Below are 19,087 nucleotides of genomic sequence, written 5' to 3'. Positions count from 1 at the left end.
CACGACATGCCAGACCTGCAGATTGAAAGAGCTCACCGGTCGCTGGGACCGCAGCCGCCGGGGGACGCGCCGCCACGCTCCATTGTAATCAAGTGTCTAAGCTTTAAAACAAAAGAGATATTACTCTGCAACGCATGGCAGAAGAAGGGATTTACCTGGCAAGAAAACCGCATAAACCTGGATCATGACTACCCACCTCTAATACTCAAGAAAAGAAGAGATCCGCAGAGATCGGCAAAATGCTGAAGGAAAGTAAAGTTCAGTTCCAGACCCTCTTCCCTGCCAGGCTACGCATGAGACACGAGGACGGAACCAAAACCTACGAGACGGTAGAGGAGGCATCAGAAGACCTGCTGAGAAGAGGCTACTCCTTGACAACCACCACACCTCCGGAGACTCTCATGGAGCAGGTGCAGCGGCTGACCTGGAAGAGAGTGGACAGACGAACAAAGAAGGGCACAGCCGAACGGGATCAAAGCTACAAGGAGAAGCTCCGAGCCTTCAGGAGACCATCACCGATCCCCTCCAGGACTTGAAGGTCTTAACCCACGCTCGAAGATGGCGGCGTGAATTGTGAAATCTTGTATAATGTACTGACTGTAATTAGTGGTGAAGATCCACAAATTTTTCCACTTTGGACTTTTTTCTTCTCTTAAACACCCCCCCCCCCCCCCCCCCCCCCCCGACATGCGACTGTGGCAGGTAAGGGCCTCTTCCTCCGGTCTGAGGAGGAGGGAGACTGTTCCCTTCGAGCCGCCTCGGATTATCAGACCCCTACATAGGGAGTCATATGGACAAATTGTGTTCACTTTGATGTTGTTTAGAGTGTTGGTTGTTTTTTCCCTGCCGGTTCTTGCAGGGAGGGGGAAGCGCACTGGGTTTTTGAGAGGGATGGAGGGGGAAATCACACAGATGCAAAACAGGGCTTGAAAAATAGCGTCATTTTAATATAAATGGAGTACTCAACCCAGTTAAAAGGGGGAAGATCTTGTCAAAATTAAAGAAAGATAAAATCCAAATAGCCCTCTTACAGGAGACGCACCTCAACGACTCCGAGCATACGAAATTGAATAAATCAGGATTTGAACATATATTTACTTTTCTTCACATGGATCGGGGAGACGGAGAGGAGTGGCAATTCTGATACCCAGTGCGGTAAATTATGAACACACATCAGAACATAAGGATAAGGAAGGCAGATTTATTATGGTTACAGGGAAAATAGACGGTACTGTGATAAGTCTCCTTAATGTGTATGTGCCACCGGGCAGTGACTGGTCCTTTTATAAATGTGGTTGATTTAATGACAACAAAAAGTCAAGGGATTTTAATATGTGGCGGAGATTTTAACATCCAATTAAATCCCAGAATTGACTCATCAAATGGGAAATCCGACGCAAAAAATATTAGCAGACGATTAAATACTTGGATGCGTGAAGTGGGGATTGTGAATGTATGGAGAGAGATAAACCCGATGAGCCGAGACTATTCACATTACTTGTGCGCTCACAATGTTTACTCACGCATCGACTACTTTATGCTTAAAGGAGATCTTTTCAGGGTGAGTAACTGTGAAATAGGACCTAGTACTATCTCAGATCATGGTCCCATCTATATGTCAATCCATTTGAATAATAACAAGAAATCCACTCTCTGGAGACTGAACTCAAACATTCTGAATAACCCAGTTATCAAAGATAAATTGAAAAGCGAAATTAAATTGTATTTGGAAAGTAACGATAATGAAGTGACCCCACCCATTCTCTGGGATGCATTAAAAGCAGTGTTGAGGGGCAAAATAATAGCCATCTCTTCATATGAGAAGAAAATTATGGAGCAAAAACTCAAATTAGAAGAGGACTTGAAGAGACTACAGAAAGAACACGCAAAGTCTCTCAAAGATGACGACAAATGTAAGATTAAAGAATTAAAAGAAGAAATAGATTAAATAAATACTCAAGAAATTCAGAAAAAGCTCCTTTTTACAAAGCAATAGTACTATGAGACAGGTGGGAAATCACTGAAACTTCTATCGTATAGGTTAAGAAAACAACAAGCAGATAGAACTATATATAAAATAAGAAACTCCGAAACGAATGTAGTAGAAACAAGCCTGGAGAAAATACAACAATGCTTCCAAAAATACTATAAAATATTATTATATACACAACCATAGATAAGTAACGACAACCAGATCAATGCCTTTCTGGCCCAGGTAAATTTTCCAAAGATCACAGATGAACAAAATGGAAAATTGATATCTAAAATAACAAAGGAAGAAATTCAAACAGCAATTAGGAGAATGAAAGGGGGGGGGGGGGGGGGAGTCTCCAGGGACAGATGGTTTTCCCACAGAATGGTACAAAACAATGCAAGATCAGCTAATTCCAACATTATTAAAAACATTCAACTGGGTTTTGGAGAACAGAAATATCCCCCCCTCATGGAGGGAGGCAATGATTTCGATCATACCTAAGGAAGGGCAAGACAAATTGGAGTGTGGGAATTACCGACCCGTAAGTCTTCTAAATAATGGCTATAAACTATTCACCTCCATATTATTCCAAACAAATAGAATTGATATTACCAGTGTTAATACACAAGAACCAGACCGGCTTTTTCAGACAAAGACAGACCCAAGATAACATCAGGAAAACACTGCACGTTATGAGACAAGTCACACATCAAAAACTGGAGACACTGATATTAAGTTTGGACGCTGAGGAAGCATTTGACTCAGTGAGGTGGTCGTTCTTATATAAAGTGCTTTCGAAATTTGGCTTCCATACAACTATAATTGACACGTTTGCAGCACTATATAACGAACCAACAGCTAGAATCAAAATCAATGGAAACTTGACCAACTCATTCACTCTGGAAAGAGGAACGAGGCAGGGGTGTTGTGCGTCGCCACTCCTCTTCGCTTTGTTTATAGAACCCATGAGTCAACTAATTAGGCAGAGGACTGATATAAAGGGGGCAACAATGGCATCTGGGGAGCAAAAACTGGCCCTATTCGCCGATGATTTATTGATCAGTATAACACAACCTACTCAGACCCTCCCAAAACTGATGAAATTGCTAGAGGAATTTGGTTTAGTTTCTGGTTATAAAATTAATATTAATAAAACCAAAGCATTAACATTTAATTATGACCCTCCAACTTTTAATTAAGACCATGTACAATTGGAAGTGGGATGCTGAGTCCATTAAATATTTGGGTGTCTCATTACCTAGGGACTTCAAGAGACTGTATAACATCAGTTATAGCCCACTAAATTCAAAGATAAAAACTGATATACAAAGATGGAACGTTATTCCCTTTTTCAGTTTAAGCTCCCAGATAGTCGATCAGGATGAATATTCTTCCACGGATGTTGTACCTTTTTCAATGTTTACCAGTTAAAATACCATCTAAACAGTTCTTAGAGTGGGACAGATTAATAGCGAGATATCTGTGGCAAGGGAAAAGGGCCAGAATCAAATTTAGAACGTTCCAATTAAGAAAAGGGGGGAATAGACCTTCCCTGCTTACAGGACTACTACCATGCAGCTCAGTTGAGGCCTTTAATCTGCGTGTGCTCGCCTACATACACTGCAGCATGGGAGGAAATAGAAGGAACGACGATAAAGGGAATTCCAATAACAGCTTTTTTTTAAGTGACAAACTACAAGAAGAACAGGAGATCCCAGAGGACTCTGTAACAAGCAACTTCCTGAAGTCCTGGCAGGAAATAGTCAAAATTTGCAGACTAAAAGACGCATCTAAGATTGAGGTGGTGTGCCTATGATTCAGACTTTACGCCAAATAAAACTGACGGCACATTTAAGACATGGATCACAAAAGGTTTAACTACCTGTTATTCATTTGTCCACAAGGGGGCATTTCAGAGTTTTGAGGCCCTACAGAAGGATCATGGTCTAGGGAGAGGAGATTTTTTTTTTTTTTTAGGTACCTGCAAGTGAGACATTATTATAACAAAAATATTAAAGAGGCGTTAGAAAAAGAGGAGTCAGGGTTCATGGAGGTATTCTTATCATTAACTAAGTCCAAATCTTGCAACAAAATTATCTCCAAATTATATAATGCTATACAATTATCCAAACAAGAGAATACAGAAGACATAAAGAGGAAGTGGGAAACGGAAATAAGGATAATAATTACACAGGAGAGCTGGGAGAAAATGTGTCAACTACAGTGGATCTCAACCGGGTCAAACACATGGCGGGAGTTCTGTTGGAAAAGTATAACAAGATTTTTCATCACACCCATTCAAAAACGTCATCAAGGTAGCGGGGACGCTTGTTGGAGACTCTGTGGGTTTAATGGAGCCAACCACTTCCATATCTTTTGGGACTGCCAAGCAATAAAATCCTACTGGGAAGAGATCCACAAACACATATTAAAAATATATTTAATGTGACCATTCCATTAAAATGTGAAACGATGTTCTTGGGTAATATAATGTTTGGAACATAAAAGACAAAAAACTGCTGACTATACTGTTGGCAGCTAGTAAGAAACCATTTCACTAGGAAATGGTTAAAAGTGGAACCTCCCACCATCGACGAATGGATTGAAATTGTTTGAGATTTATGTTATGGAAGAGATTTTTTTTTTTCCCCTCAAAGTTGAGAGAGAAAATTTTTGTAAGATCTGGACCAAGTGGACTGAATATGTAAAACCAATCAGATCTGATTTTATTTAACTATACTCATGCTTTGTGTGAACCTACGCTCTTTTATATACACACACACAGTTAGGTCCATATATATTTGGACACTGACACGCATTTTGTTTTTTTACCTGTTTACTGAAATATATTCAAGTTATAGTTATATAATGGACATAAAGTCCAGACTTTCAGCTTTCATTTGAGGGTATTAAAATTGGATGAAGGGTTTCAGCTCCTTAACATGTGCCACGCTGTTTTTAAAGGGACCAAAAGTAATTGGACAATTGACTCAAAGGCTATTTCATGGGCAGGTGTGGGCAATTCCTTCGTTATGTCATTCTCAATTAAGCAGATAAAAGGCCTGGAGTTGATTTGAGGTGTGGTGCTTGCATTTGGAAGATTTTGCTGTGAAGAAAACATGTGGTCAAAGGAGCTCTCCATGCAGGTGAAACAAGCCATCTTTAAGCTGCGAAAACAGAAAAAACCCATCCGAGAAATTGCTACAATATTAGGAGTGGCAAAATCTACAGTTTGGTACATCCTGAGAAAGAAAGAAAGAAAGAAAGCAAGCACTGGTGAACTCATCAATGCAAAAAGACCTGGACGCCCCCAGAAGACAACAGTGGTGGATGATCGCAGAATAATTTCCATGGTGAAGAGAAACCCCTTCACAACAGCCAACCAAGTGAACAACACTCTCCAGGAGGTAGGCGTATCAATATCCAAATCTACCATAAAGAGAAGACTGCATGAAAGTAAATACAGAGGGTTCACTGCATGGTGCAAGACACTCATAAGCCTCAAGAATAAAAAGGCTAGATTGGACTTTGCAAAAAAAAAAACATCTAAAAAAGCCAGCACAGTTCTGGAAGAACATTCTTTGGACAGATGAAACCAAGATCAACCTCTACCAGAATGATGGAAAGAAAAAAGTATGGTGAAGGTGTGGTACAGCTCATGATCCAAAGCATACCACATCATCTGTAAAACATGGAGGAGGCAGTGTGATGGCTTGGGCATGCATGGCTGCCAGTGGCACTGGGTCACTAGTGTTTATTGATGATGTGACACAGGACAGAAGCAGCCGGATGAATTCTGAGGTATTCAGAGACATACTGTGTGCTCAAATGCAGCCAAACTGATTGGTCGGCGTTTCATAATACAGATGGACAATGACCCAAAACATAAAGCCAAAGCAACCCAGAAGTTTATTAAAGCAAAAAAGTGGAATATTCTTGAATGGCCAAGTCAGTCACCTGATCTCAACCCAATTGAGCATGCATTTCACTTGTTAAAGACTAAACTTCAGACAGAAAGGCCCACAAACAAACAGCAACTGTAAACTGCTTCAGTAAAGGCCTGGCAGAGCATTAAAAAGGAGGAAACACAGCGTCTGGTGATGTCCATGAGTTCAAGACTTCAGGCAGTCATTGCCAACAAAGGGTTTTCAACCAAGTATTAGAAGTGAACATTTTATTTACAATTATTTAATTTGTCCAATTACTTTTGAGCCCCTGAAATGAAGGGATTGTGTTTAAAAAATGCTTTAGTTCCTCACATTTTTATGCAATCACTTTGTTCAACCCACTGAATTAAAGCTGAAAGTCTGAACTTCAACTGCATCTGAATTACTTTGTTCAAAATTCATCATGGTAATGTACAGAACCAAAATTAGAAAAATGTTGTCTTTGTCCAAATATTTATGGGCCTAACTGTGTGTGTAACTTTTTTTTTTTTGTGGGTGTGTGAGTGGTGTATTGATTGCATGTAGGGGTGCGCTCCCCGGTTCTGATGTTTGTGTTATTGCTTCCACCTGGAATGGTTTGGGTCCGTGGAAGAAAGCTCCAGAGGGGCAGTATATACATCATCGCTGTGTCCTTGACAAACTGAGTTAATGTACATGTGTAGTGATGTGCCTTTCTGAATAAAAAGAGAATTTCAAAAAAAGAAAAGCTAAAATGGAATGACAGATAAAATGGAAGAATAAAAGTTTCGATTTGGAGCGAGGAGTTAATCAAAAGCCTCAAATTTGATTTAATAAAAGGCAGCAGTAAAGAAAAGTATTCAGCCTTGATTTAAAAAAACTGAAAGAAGCAGCAGACGCACAGTACTTTTGTATTGATTAATGTGGGAAATATGCGCAGTATAATATGTATTTATCACAAATACACGTGCGTGTTTATTTTGAAAACCCACCAGCCGACTGATCTGGCACGTTTTAATTGTGCAACAGTAATGACATAACAGCGTGACAGAGTAGTGTCAGTGGGGTTTTTGTTTTTTGGGGGTTTTTTTGTTTTTTTGTTTTCTTTTTTTTGGGGGGGGGTGTTTCCATTTTACCAATGAGCTCACTTATATCGTCCTCCATATAGAATTCCCTAGATAGGGAGTAGTGAATGAGTGGGTGATTTCAGACACAGCTCACAGCTCGTGTTCGATCATGAAAATGTGTTCTGTCGGCAGGGGTTCACCGATCTACGTTGTTTCCGGTTTGGACCATTTTCAGCAGAAGGGAATTCTAGGCATCATTTCGTGACGGGAGGTTTAAATATTTTATTTTGTTGAATTTTCATCTCCACACCTTACAATTACCTCGAAAATTGCAAGTTTGTGTTAAAATCTATAAAATGAGACAGAGGAGACCTGTTCATGTCAGTATCGCTAAGTGGTACAGAACCTTTTTTGAAATGTCAAGTAGGAGAAAATGTACACGAAAATAAATAACAGCCAAACACAGACATAATACAAATAAAACACGTCTATATCCGTTCAGCCAGGTTTGTGGGTGTTTTTGTGGAGGGTGCTGGGTGGGATTTTTTTTTTTTTTTTTTTAATTTGATATTTCTATATTGGACTCGTGTATATAAACTTTCTGACTCTGTCTTCCAGGCGGAGGGGGAGAAGAAGTGTGGCACTGTTCTGGTGGGTAAAGTGATGATCCCATGTGCTCGGGGTAAAGAACAAGCCCATTCTCTCATCCTGTCACAGCATCAGCTTCAGCGTGTGCACCACCTCCTCATGACCTAAATGCTTCATTTCATTGGACCACTTCAGTCCGGAGAAGACTGCTCCACCTATCAGACACACCCTTTCACAGCACTTCCTGTTTCTCTCAGGAACTTCAGTCCAGGCTTTCAGTTTTCTTCCAAACCAAAGAGAATCGCCTCTCTTCAGTAGCTTCAGGTTATTTGAGATCAAAGGATATTCAGGCTCTGCTTGTACAAACCTAATTTTTTTTTTTTTGTACTTTATACTTGACTCTGGAGAATTTGTACATCAAATGGGTTTGGCAAAAAAAAAAATCTGAATGGCTAAAACACTACCATGAACAATTATTACAAGTTCTTACATGTTCCTAATAACTTTTGCCATTTTGGATGTCATTTCTTTGACTGTGACGCATTTAGAGATTCTTATGCAATTTTTAATGTGTGTAGCAAATAAATAAATAATGTGGTTCAAATTTTAGCAAAAAAGGTAAACTGAGTAGGTAAAACTACATCGGTAAAAATGGACTGAAATTCTGGGTGTTAGTCCCATGAAAAAAGTATTTACAGATTTATGCAATTTTTGATTGTTGGCAATGGTTATTCTGAAGCTCACTCCTTTTTTAAAAAGCTTGCTCACTTTAGAATCGTATTCACAAGGGATGCACAAACCTTTTTCATTTTCAGTAGTCATCTTAATATCAGAGATGAGTGCTATTCAGATTTTTTTTTAACTTTAATAATTACAAGCAGCCTGCTTGCTGTTTTCTTTTTCAGTTAATTGAAAGCTTAAATGGTTAAGCTGAAACAATACTGATACGGAGTGTCGTTCGTGCACATTTAATGTATAACAAAGGGGAGCACTAAATACCTAGTTAAAATGATTGTTTAAATAGAAAATAATTGGTTCACTTGCATTTCTCTTTAACACACAGAAAGGACCAAATCAAAACCAGGCTGCATCTCTGCATTTTCAAAAGTCCTGTTCATGATTTCTAATGACCAGGAAATCTGCCTCTTAAGAATCTGCCAAATCGTTATGGATCGTATTGAATTCAGCCCTCTCCCTTTAACCTGTGCTAAAATGTTCTTGCCATTTATTATTGCTTATTTAAATGTCTTTCTTTGCTGGTATAGAAGGATAAATGGTTCATACCCTTTAACTAATGACATTTCATTTCTGGCTAATGTTGACTCGTAATACAATAATGACTTTTTTTTTTTGCATTTGAACTTAAATAAAAGTAAAAAGAAATTATCATGCATTTTGATGTGTACAGAATTCCAGATGTGGATATTAATATTGACCAAAAATAGAATGCCTGCATGAATTCATTGTATACAACTGATCAGTAATATTAAAATCACTGAGACGTGAAGCGAATAACATTCTTGTTACAGTGACACCTGTCAAGGGGTAGGATATATTAGACAAGTGAACAGTCAGTTCTCAAAGTTGACGTGATGGAAGCAGGAAAATGGACATGTGTAAGGATTTGAGTGACTTTGCCAAGGGCCATGTTGTGATGGTTGGACAACTAGGTTAGAGCATCTCCAAAACAGTAGGTCTTTTAGGGTCTCCCCAGGATGCAGTGGTTAGTATCTACCAAAACTGGTCCAAAGAAGGACAACTGGTGAACCAGTGTAGATATATAAAATAAGAGAGAGAGAGAGGAATGAACTTATGACACAGAAGGTTCAATCAAAGTGTTGAGGACTTGATGTAAATTAAAAGAAAAAAAAAATTATAGACTTTGATTATCCTGTATGTTTCCCTGCACTTTCACCATCCGTTATCAATACTGTTGTTTTTATACTACTTTCAGAATGGTACAGATTTTATCAAAAACACTGACCACCAAGACGCTAATGAAAGGCAAAGCAAAACTTATTTACTGATTTGTGTTTAGAAGAGGAGAGCTATTCCAATACTTTTTTTTTCTTCCAGAGGATAAATTCCTTCTAAAACAATTCTATTTATGGTACAATGCATACAATTCATGCAGACACAAGCCAACAGCTTCAGTTAAATCTCATATCAAGCATCACAATAGGGAAAACTGATTTCAGCGACTTTGACCATGGCATGGTTGTTGGTGCCAAAAGGGCTGGTTTGAGTATTTCAGAAACTGCTAATCTCCTGGGATTTACTCACACACACAATGGTGCTGATACAAAATATAACATCTGACAGGAAATCTACAGTATCTCAAATAATCACTCTTTACAAACGTGAGCAGAAAATCATTCTAGATAGACAGAACAAGCACACTGCATTTAAACTTTCCAAACTTTAAGTGCATTAATGTTCAGTGATGTGGTTCATATGAAGCACGAGTATTGACTCAGAAGAAAGCACTGAAGAAATCTGCTTCCTCTCCTGTTTCCAGTTTAGCACTCTGACAGAATGGTGGAGGAATGAACACGGATGGATTCTTAATCCCACGAATGATGTTAAAAAAGCTGAAACAATCACATAAGACAGGGTTTGTCTCTCTTAATTTGGCTATACACAATGAAACAGATGAACACGAGTAAACTTTGTGTATGCATATTACTATATCAAGCAAAGTCTGGCTTTCCACACGAATAAAGTGTATTCATGTTAACTTTTCTCACTCACACACACGCATGCTTACTTGGTCACAATCCAGCCAGGTTTTGGTCTGTTGAAGAGGGCACTGACAGGAAGGCAGCCAAATTCGGTGAATGTCAGCATATACTGACCTGGGGGGGGGAAGAAATGCCTGCTATTAGTGAGAGTCTCAATACAAAGTAAAATAATTTATTGTATTAAATAAGTCTCAAATCACACAATATACACAACATTTCTACCTTAAATACTATTTTGTAGAGTACTAATGTTTATAAACATCTCCATTTTGCAATAACTGAAATGTCATTGAGCCACCAAGACAGAACATGCAGAATAACCGTCCACTGTAGAAACCAAAATGGCTGCCCTAAAGTTTCGTCACTTGGTGCATTGGCTACTGCAGTGGTCTGTGATGACTCTACATCCAGTTTAGGAGCAGATTCAGTACAATAAAATGAACAAATTGTACTGTTTTACGATATTTATCACACAAGGTCAGTGTTAACACCCATTCTGGGCGAAGGTTTGCTTTGGTGCGTGTACCTTGGTTCTCTCCAGCCCATGAGTTGACGAGCAGACCTTCTCCAGGTGCAGAGAGACTCCCGATCACGAACTGTCCAATAAGAGTCGAGTTGTAGGGGATCTTCATCGGGTGGAACTGGGATGTCAGCTTCTGCTTTTGGCATGTCTTCTTATCAGAGTCGATCAGGTACATCACATGCTGATGAGAGCATGAACAAGTCAAATCATCAGCTTGAGTGGTCACCGTTTCTCTGTCTTGCTTTATTGCTTCAAGTGTTTAAAACATTTTAAATGGATCCTGAATAAACTTACCACCTTTACTGTGGTAAAAGGAGTCTATTAGTAAGGAGTGGAAAGTAATGAACTTCACTACATTTATTTTTGATCACCATTAGTATAGGTAATCGTATGGGGCCGAGTAAAATTAAGGATTAATTTCGCGAGTGATTTCGAAGTTTTTGACGAGGGCAATTTCAAAACTTTGAAATCACAAGTGAAATTAATCCTTAATTTTACGAGGAACCACATGATTACTTGTTTATAATATATAGGGCCAAATTCATACTTCAGAAGCCATTCAAGTTCACAACATTTGTCATTCACGTTTTCTGAACCAATCAGGGTGCGAGACTGTCTTGCACGTTCGAATCAGTTTCTAAAGCGTCTTTCATCATGACACGACGACACGACATGAGGATTTTGAAAGTGGTTTACAAAATTTTATTGGAACTTCTTTACAAAAGCCATTTTGTTGACAAAATTTGCTAATTTTTGTAACCGTAACCAAGCAACGAACTAGCCAATAGCATTTCAGAAATACAGCCCCGTGTTAAGGAAAAAAGCCCTCCTTGATTGACCAATCAGAATTGAGTAATTTGGCCCTATGTATTATAACAAAAATAATAATTCATTGAATCTTGGAACACCAACTTAACAATTAAACATGCAGATTTTAAATAATTTTTTAAAAACTTACAGCTAATCACAAAAAGCAGTGCTGAAACTACAATTCAGGTGCCACATGCTTTAGTGAACCAGCCAATCCTGGACCCAATTTATCAGCTATCTTCAGTTTTATATTCTTCAAATTAAATAGCAAATTATGCAAACCAAAGCCAGTGGAGATATCGGTGTTTTATGGCTCAACATCCAACCTGCAGAAACATGTACAGGTACGCCATTAACTCGCTTATTGAACTAGACTACCTCGCCAGATCTTGTTGTTTTACAGTATGAAAGCTATGCATTAAACTTAAGATGTTGCTTTAATGTTCAGTCGTGATTGCCTAATGTGATACAGTATTTCTAAATGCTGCAACAGCCTTCACTGTCAGAAATAAGGGTACAGTAGGAGTCCATTTCTGTCCCCCAAGGTACAATCTACACTAATGTACCCCTTAGGGCTTTTTATTGGACATCATGTGTACCCTTTTAGGGCCAAAAAGGTACATATATGTTCCTAAGCGGTATATAAAGGGTACTGCCCCAGTGACAAGCCATTGTACCCCTAAAGGATAATAATGCACTTTGTTTTCTGAGACTGTATAGCTAACAGTCAGAATAATGTGTAAGGGACTATTTACTGTAGCGCTCCTCAATACCTAGCTAAATAACTAACAAGCCTATCAAGCTACTTAAACCCTTGGTGGCATTTGGCGACGTTAGTTAGCCAGCTGATTTTAAGCTACCTTTCTTTATATACTGTTAATAATGGACGTGGTGCTCAGTTTAGGACAGCCCACATGATCAGCTAAGAAATTTTGCATTCTTGGGATATAGAACATTTCCAGATTAGTTATGCTGATATAACAGGATCCAGTTTGTTCCAAGAGGAAGTGAGATGGCCCATGTGACCTTTTGAGAAATTATGTTCCTCATTGGGGTTTCCACTGATGCCCCCACCACCCCCCACTACATTCTCAAAATTAACATTGTGTTTGTTCCTTAATTTTAGGTTTCCAGTGTGTGTGTGTGTGTGTGTGTGTGGAATATCCTTAATAATCTATTCTTACCATAGTGAATTAGTACTACAATAGCAGTAACTTTATTGGGCGGCACGGTGGTGTAGTGGTTAGCATGGTCGCCTCATAGCAAGAAGGTTCTGGGTTCGAACCCAGCGTCTGGCAAGGGCCTTTCTGTGTGGAGTTTGCATGTTCTCCCCGTGTCCGTGTGGGTTTCCTCCGGGTGCTCCGGTTTCCCCCACAGTCCAAAGACATGCAGGTTAGGTTAATATGGGATGAGTCTGAGGTGCCCTTGAGCGAGGCACCTAACTCCCAACTGCTCCCCAGGTGCTGTTAGCATGGCTGCCCACTGCTCTGGGTATGTGTGTGTGCGCTCATTGCTCACATGTGTGTTCACTGCTTCAGATGGGTTAAATGCAGAGAGGAAATTTCACAAGTATGTGATGAATAAAGTTGTGCTTTACTCAAGTCAGTATGTTTGTACTAATTCCATCTCAGTGTGTCAGTGACCTTTAATATGTTTAAATGTGTTAGTGGGTTAACGCTCTTTCTGTGAAGGTAAAATGAGTGTGGTGAATGTGGAGGCCCCCAGTAGGTGATACTTTATTTTCACTTATTAAGCGTAGATAGCAGCAAGCCCCCTTGTTAGCTGTTTGGCAGTTATTTTGGCTATTTCATAGACAATACTCTGATGCTAATGCTAGCAAAATCATTTCATAAGACACGTTAGCACAAATGAACAGTCAGGTGATGACATGTGACATTAGCTTAAGTAGCATGCGCAATACAGTGTTGTTGATTTCAGTTATGGAAACAGTATCCATGATGTCAGTGATCACCACTTGGGGGAGGGGTTGTTGGTGTTGTACTTAATATGCTACATGGACCACTTAGCATTATTCTGATGTACTCATGCTAAAAGAAGAAGAAGCCTTTGTCACATGTACACTCAAGCACAGCGAAATTCCTCCTCTGCATTTAACCCACACACACACACACATTCAAACAAGTGAGCACTGAGCGCACACACATACCCAGGGCAGCTATGCTACAGCACCTAGGGAGCAGAGTTGGGGGTTAGGTGCCTTACTCAAAGGCAATTCACCCATGATACAGAGGGAGGGGAAAGTGCTGTTTATTCACTCAACTCCCCTCACATTTTTACTGCTGGTCCCAGTAATCAAACCAGTGATTATATGGGTTCTCTAACCTTCAGGCCATGGCTGCCCCCAAAAGGTACATATTATCCCTCATGCAGCGTCAGCCACATTTTCTCATTGTGTGTAAAGTATTTATTTATGATCGAAAAGCCAGTCATTATACTCATATTAATGTTAGCTGAGTTCTTATTAGACTAACAGATCCAGATTGTTCCGAGAAGTAGTGAGATGATCCACGTGTCCATTTAGGATATTCTGTTCCTCATTGCTGTTCTCCCTAATTTACATCCTGAGAACTAACATCATATGAAATATAAGGTTGTGTGTTTGTTCCTCAATTTGGTTTCCTAAAAGCTGTGTGTGTGTGTTACCTCATTGTAGAGTAGCAAAGCATCTTTAACAAATGTTTGGTTCTTATACAGAACAAACTCTCCAAAACGGATGCGCTGCAAAATAGCATCATATGCGTACTTCCCATATATGCTGTAACCGCCATTTTGAGTTGCCTGAGAAAGAGAAAGAGGCAGTGAAAGGCAGTGTAAGAAATATAATAATAATAATAAACTTTATTTGCCAGGTATGTGAACACACACGAGGAATTTGACTCCGGTTTCACTTAAAAATGGAGGGGTGGGGGTATGGGCAATCTTGAACAAGAGAGTATAAAAGACATATATGTTCTTGCTCACTCACAGGTGTTAAGAGTTATATTTAGAAGTGATGTACTGTATATCATCACACTGTTGGCTTATGCTATGTACTGTGTACGGGGCTAAACTGCTCCTGTGGGAATGAGTACGTGTGTGTGTGTGTATAAAAGATAAGGCTTGAAAAACCATCACTATAAATCATTAAATAGTGAACTTTCTGACAGGTCTGATTTCACAGATTGTGACACATTTCTGATGCTTCTCTGTGCAGAGGAGTTAGCAGTTGATGCTAAAGTGTAATTTCAATCATGACTTCAGAGGTAGCTAGCTAGCAAAACCGTTTACCTCAGTTATAAACTAGTGTGTGCGTGCTCTGTGGCCATGTTTCCCATTTACTTCACAACACCACTTTGACCAGGATTGATTTAAAACTGTGATTAACGTTTGGCTATGGTTATAGGAAGGCTGGTAATAAATACAGTACCGTGCCAAACTCTTAGGCCCCCTATTTTTTTTCCATATAAACTTTGTTATAGATTTCTATTTTATGACTTCTACATTGGGCGGCACGGTGGTGTAGTGGTTAGCGCTGTCGCCTCACAGCAAGAAGGTCCTGGGTTCGAGCCCCGGGGCCGGCGAGGGCCTTTCTGTGCGGAGTTTGCACGTTCTCCCCGTGTCCGCGTGGGTTTCCTCCGGGTGCTCCGGTTTCCCCCACAGTCCAAAGACATGCAGGTTAGGTTAACTGGTGACTCTAAATTGACCGTAGGTGTGAGTGTGAATGGTTGTCTGTGTCTATGTGTCAGCCCTGTGATGACCTGGGGACTTGTCCAGGGTGTACCCCGCCTTTCGCCCATAGTCAGCTGGGATAGGCTCCAGCTTGCCTGCGACCCTGTAGAAGGATAAAGCAGCTAGAGATAATGAGATGAGATGAGACTTCTACATTATCGAGTCAGCACAGAAACATTTTCAAGTTCCAAACGTTCATTTTCCAGCAGAAAATTAAATGTTACAGAAAAAAAGTTTGTATCGGAGCAGCATATTCCATAAGAGAGCACTTTTCAGATTAAAAAAGAAGGCTGCTGGGTTTTGGTGCAAAATGAAGAAGCGAGTGTAACAGTCAAAGTGTCCAGAAGAACTGTGGCTGGTTCTGTAAGATGCTCAGTAAAACCTACAGCTCATTTCCGCATCAAACTGCACTCATTGTACCAGAGACTTTTGTTTTTTTTAAAGCAAAGGGTCGTCTCACACCAAATATTGGCTTTGTTTCATTTATTATGGCTGTTTATAGTATTTTTTTTCCATGTTAAAACATTTAATTTCATTATTTTTAAGCCGTTTTTGGTCGACAGCATTTCTTTACATGGGCCTAAGACTTTTGCACAGTACTGTATAAAACACTGTAATTTGGAAATTATGATACAAAATAAACGGCAGATGTGATCCATACTAGATGAAAAATCTCCATATGATTAGCTGATGGTAAATGTATTGAAAAAGGAATGAAAAGCGTTCAACACTTACCACACTGAGGCTTCCTTCGAGGAGAGGCGGACTAGCTGTAAACACACAAATGCAGGCATTTATTATTTATTTACATCCAAACGTATTGCATTGTGTGGCAATCATATGAGTTTCCCTTCATATTCTCCAACCATTAACAGGTCCTGATATGAAAGAAAGAAAAAGAACAACTTTATTCATCACACTTGTAAAATTTCCTCTCTGCATTTAACCCATCTGAAGCAGTGAACACACACGTGAGTAATGAGCGCACACATACCCAGAGCAGTGGACAGTCATGCTAACAGCACCCGGGGAGCAGTCGGGAGTTCAGTGCCTCACTCAAGGGCACCTCAGCCCAAGGCCACCCCATATTAACCTAACCGCATGGCTTTGAACTGTGGGGAAACCGGAGCACCCAGAGGAAACCCACACAGACACAGGGAGAACATGCAAACTCCACACAAAGGCCCTCGCCAGCCGCTGGGTTCGAGCCCAGAACCTTCGTGCTGTGAGGCAACCGTGCTCACCACTTACACCACCGTGCCACCCACGAATTACTGAATGTGATCAGATAAAGTCGAAGCAAAGATACGCACCTAACAGTTATTCCACGAAACCGTAGCCGATGTAGCACTGAGTTGTCTATAAGCCATGTACGATGAGATTGAGTGGAATAACTGTTTCATTATATCCACATTCACAGAGCATTTTATTATTTTGCAAATTTCATCTCATCTCATTATCTCTAGCCGCTTTATCCTGTTCTACAGGGTCGCAGGCAAGCTGGAGCCTATCCCAACTGACTACGGGCGAAAGGCGGGGTACACCCTGGACAAGTCGCCAGGTCATCACAGGGCTGACACATAGACACAGACAACCATTCACACTCACATTCACACCTACGGTCAATTTAGAGTCACCAGTTAACCTAACCTGCATGTCTTTGGACTGTGGGGGAAACCGGAGCACCCGGAGGAAACCCACGCGGACACGGGGAGAACATGCAAACTCCACACAGAAAGGCCCTCGCCGGCCCCGGGGCTCGAACCCAGGACCTTCTTGCTGTGAGGCGACAGTGCTAACCACTACACCACCATGCCGCCCCTATTTTGCAAATTTGATAAATAAAAACTTTACACAAAAAAAAAAAAAGGCAGACAAAATAATTTCCGCTTAGAATGTAAACAAACCGGTGAAATGATCAGTAGCAATTTGTGGAAAATGCTATAATAATAATAATAATTCTTGAATAAAAAAAAAAAAAGATATGTTCTGGGCGGCACGGTGGTTAGTGCTGTTGCCTCACAGCAAGAAGGTCCGGGTTCGAGCCGGTGAGGGCCTTTCTGTGCAGAGTTTGCATGTTCTCCCCGTGTCCGCGTGGGTTTCCTCCGGGTGCTCCGGTTTCCCCCACAGTCCAAAGACATGCAGGTTAGGTTAACTGGTGACTCTAAATTGACCGTAGGTGTGAGTGTGAATGGTTGTCTGTGTCTATGTGTCAGCCCTGTGATGACCTGGCGACTTGTCCAGGGTGTACCCTGCCTTTCGCCCGTAGTCAGCTGGGATAGGCTCCAGCTTGCCTGCGACCCTGGAGAACAGGATAAAGCGGCAAGAGATAATGAAATACTGATAATTAAATACTTTTATTCCATATTTTGTTGCTTTTTTTGTATTGGGGGGGGGTTGTTTTTGAGTAGAGTTCTTATTTCGTCCTCAGTTAGTTCAGCAACACGCGCCGCCATTTCATGCTGTGGTCAGCATGAAGCTGGACTCTCTGGTGACAGTGGCAGAGAAGACATCTATGGACAAACTACTGAACATCATGGACGATGCCAGTCACCCTCTGCACACCGTCATCAGCAACCAGAGGAGCCTGTTCAGTGACAGAATGCTCCTTCCCAAGTGCAGGACGAACAGACTTAAAAACTCCTTTGTCCCTCACACCATCAGACTGTACAACTCCTCTCTGGGGGGGAGGAGGGGTAACAGGAGGACAGAGGATGGTAAGGAGCAGTAGCCTAGCCTGACAATAAGCAATACCGGACAATGTGCAATCTCACCTCATCTCATTATCTCTAGCCGCTTTATCCTGTTCTACACGGTCGCAGGCAAGCTGGAGCCTATCCCAGCTGACTATGGGCGAAAGGCGGGGTACACTCTGGACAAGTCGCCAGGTCATCACAGGGCTGACACATAGACACACACAACCATTCACACTCACATTCACACCTACGGTCAATTTAGAGTCACCAGTTAACCTAACCTGCATGTCTTTGGACTGTGGGGGAAACCGGAGCACCCAGAGGAAACCCACACAGACATGGGGAGAACATGCAAACTCCGCACAGAAAGGCCCTCGCCGGCCACGGGGCTCGAACCCGGACCTTCTTGCTGTGAGGCGACAGCGCTAAACACTACACCACCTATATGTAAATAATTTATTTTAATTTATCTAGAAGTTTTCTCTATTTATTTTCTCTGTTTATCTGTAATGATGCTGCTGGAATCTGAGGGAACCCTCCCAAAGGGATCAATAAAGTTTTATCTAATCTAATCATTTTGTTTTTCTCTACTCACGGTATATGAGCTGATAGCCTAGTAGTAGAGTAGCCAATCAGAGCGCGCGATTACTCATATCCAGTGAATGTAGATAGAATAATAAATTATAGATCGTGATAATTACTTGTTATTTTATCACAACTTACGATATCAGGACATTATCATCAATTTTCTAAAAACAAGTGACAGTCACATCCTGGGTTTTATTTATTTATCTTTGAGCTGAGAACAGTACTTACTGCACGGGCGAGGTTTCTGGGCCAAGCAGCCTCCTGCCACAAACACCAGCAAAGCACAACACAACCAGAACTGCATGTCTTTCCACTGGAGTGTTTTCACTTCTGCTCGCTTCTCCTTATATATAGTGCCTCACTGACACCAGCACACTGTAAACACACTCTGACTTCCTGCTTTTCCAGCCTAGGCGGACTCAGCGTGTTAAAGGTTGCTGTGTGGCTCTGTGGAAGATAACATGC

At 40.8% G+C, this 19,087-nt stretch overlaps 3 protein-coding genes across 5 annotated transcripts in view; 1 reads left to right on the top strand and 2 right to left on the bottom strand.

Annotated features, from left to right (window-relative positions):
- Positions 1–8,926, top strand: part of dctn1a (dynactin 1a) — a 61,756-nt gene extending 52,830 nt beyond the window's left edge. For all 3 annotated transcript variants that reach the window (XM_060917076.1, XM_060917074.1, XM_060917075.1), the window contains one exon: positions 7,566–8,926. In XM_060917076.1, the coding sequence (XP_060773059.1) occupies positions 7,566–7,703 (138 nt within the window). In that variant the 3' untranslated portion in view covers positions 7,704–8,926. The remainder of the gene's footprint in view (positions 1–7,565) is intronic.
- A 607-nt stretch (positions 8,927–9,533) lies between these two features.
- Positions 9,534–19,011, bottom strand: epdl1 (ependymin-like 1). Its single transcript, XM_060917081.1, has 6 exons — positions 18,851–19,011; positions 16,074–16,108; positions 14,274–14,408; positions 10,803–10,980; positions 10,303–10,390; positions 9,534–10,126 (listed from the first exon to the last, which is right to left on the bottom strand). The coding sequence occupies exons 1-6, from the start codon at positions 18,924–18,926 to the stop codon at positions 10,009–10,011; spliced, it is 630 nt and encodes a 209-aa protein (XP_060773064.1). The 5' UTR covers positions 18,927–19,011; the 3' UTR covers positions 9,534–10,008.
- Positions 18,989–19,087, bottom strand: part of alpk1 (alpha-kinase 1) — a 47,455-nt gene continuing 47,356 nt past the window's right edge. The window contains exon 15 of the mRNA XM_060917078.1: positions 18,989–19,069. The gene's annotated coding sequence lies outside the window, so the exon portion shown is untranslated. The remainder of the gene's footprint in view (positions 19,070–19,087) is intronic.

The sequence above is a fragment of the Neoarius graeffei genome, chromosome 3, assembly GCF_027579695.1.
Source record: "Neoarius graeffei isolate fNeoGra1 chromosome 3, fNeoGra1.pri, whole genome shotgun sequence".
NCBI classification, from domain to species: domain Eukaryota; kingdom Metazoa; phylum Chordata; class Actinopteri; order Siluriformes; family Ariidae; genus Neoarius; species Neoarius graeffei.
The sequence above is the reverse complement of the archived record's forward strand: the minus strand, read 5'-3'. Positions and strand labels throughout refer to the sequence as shown.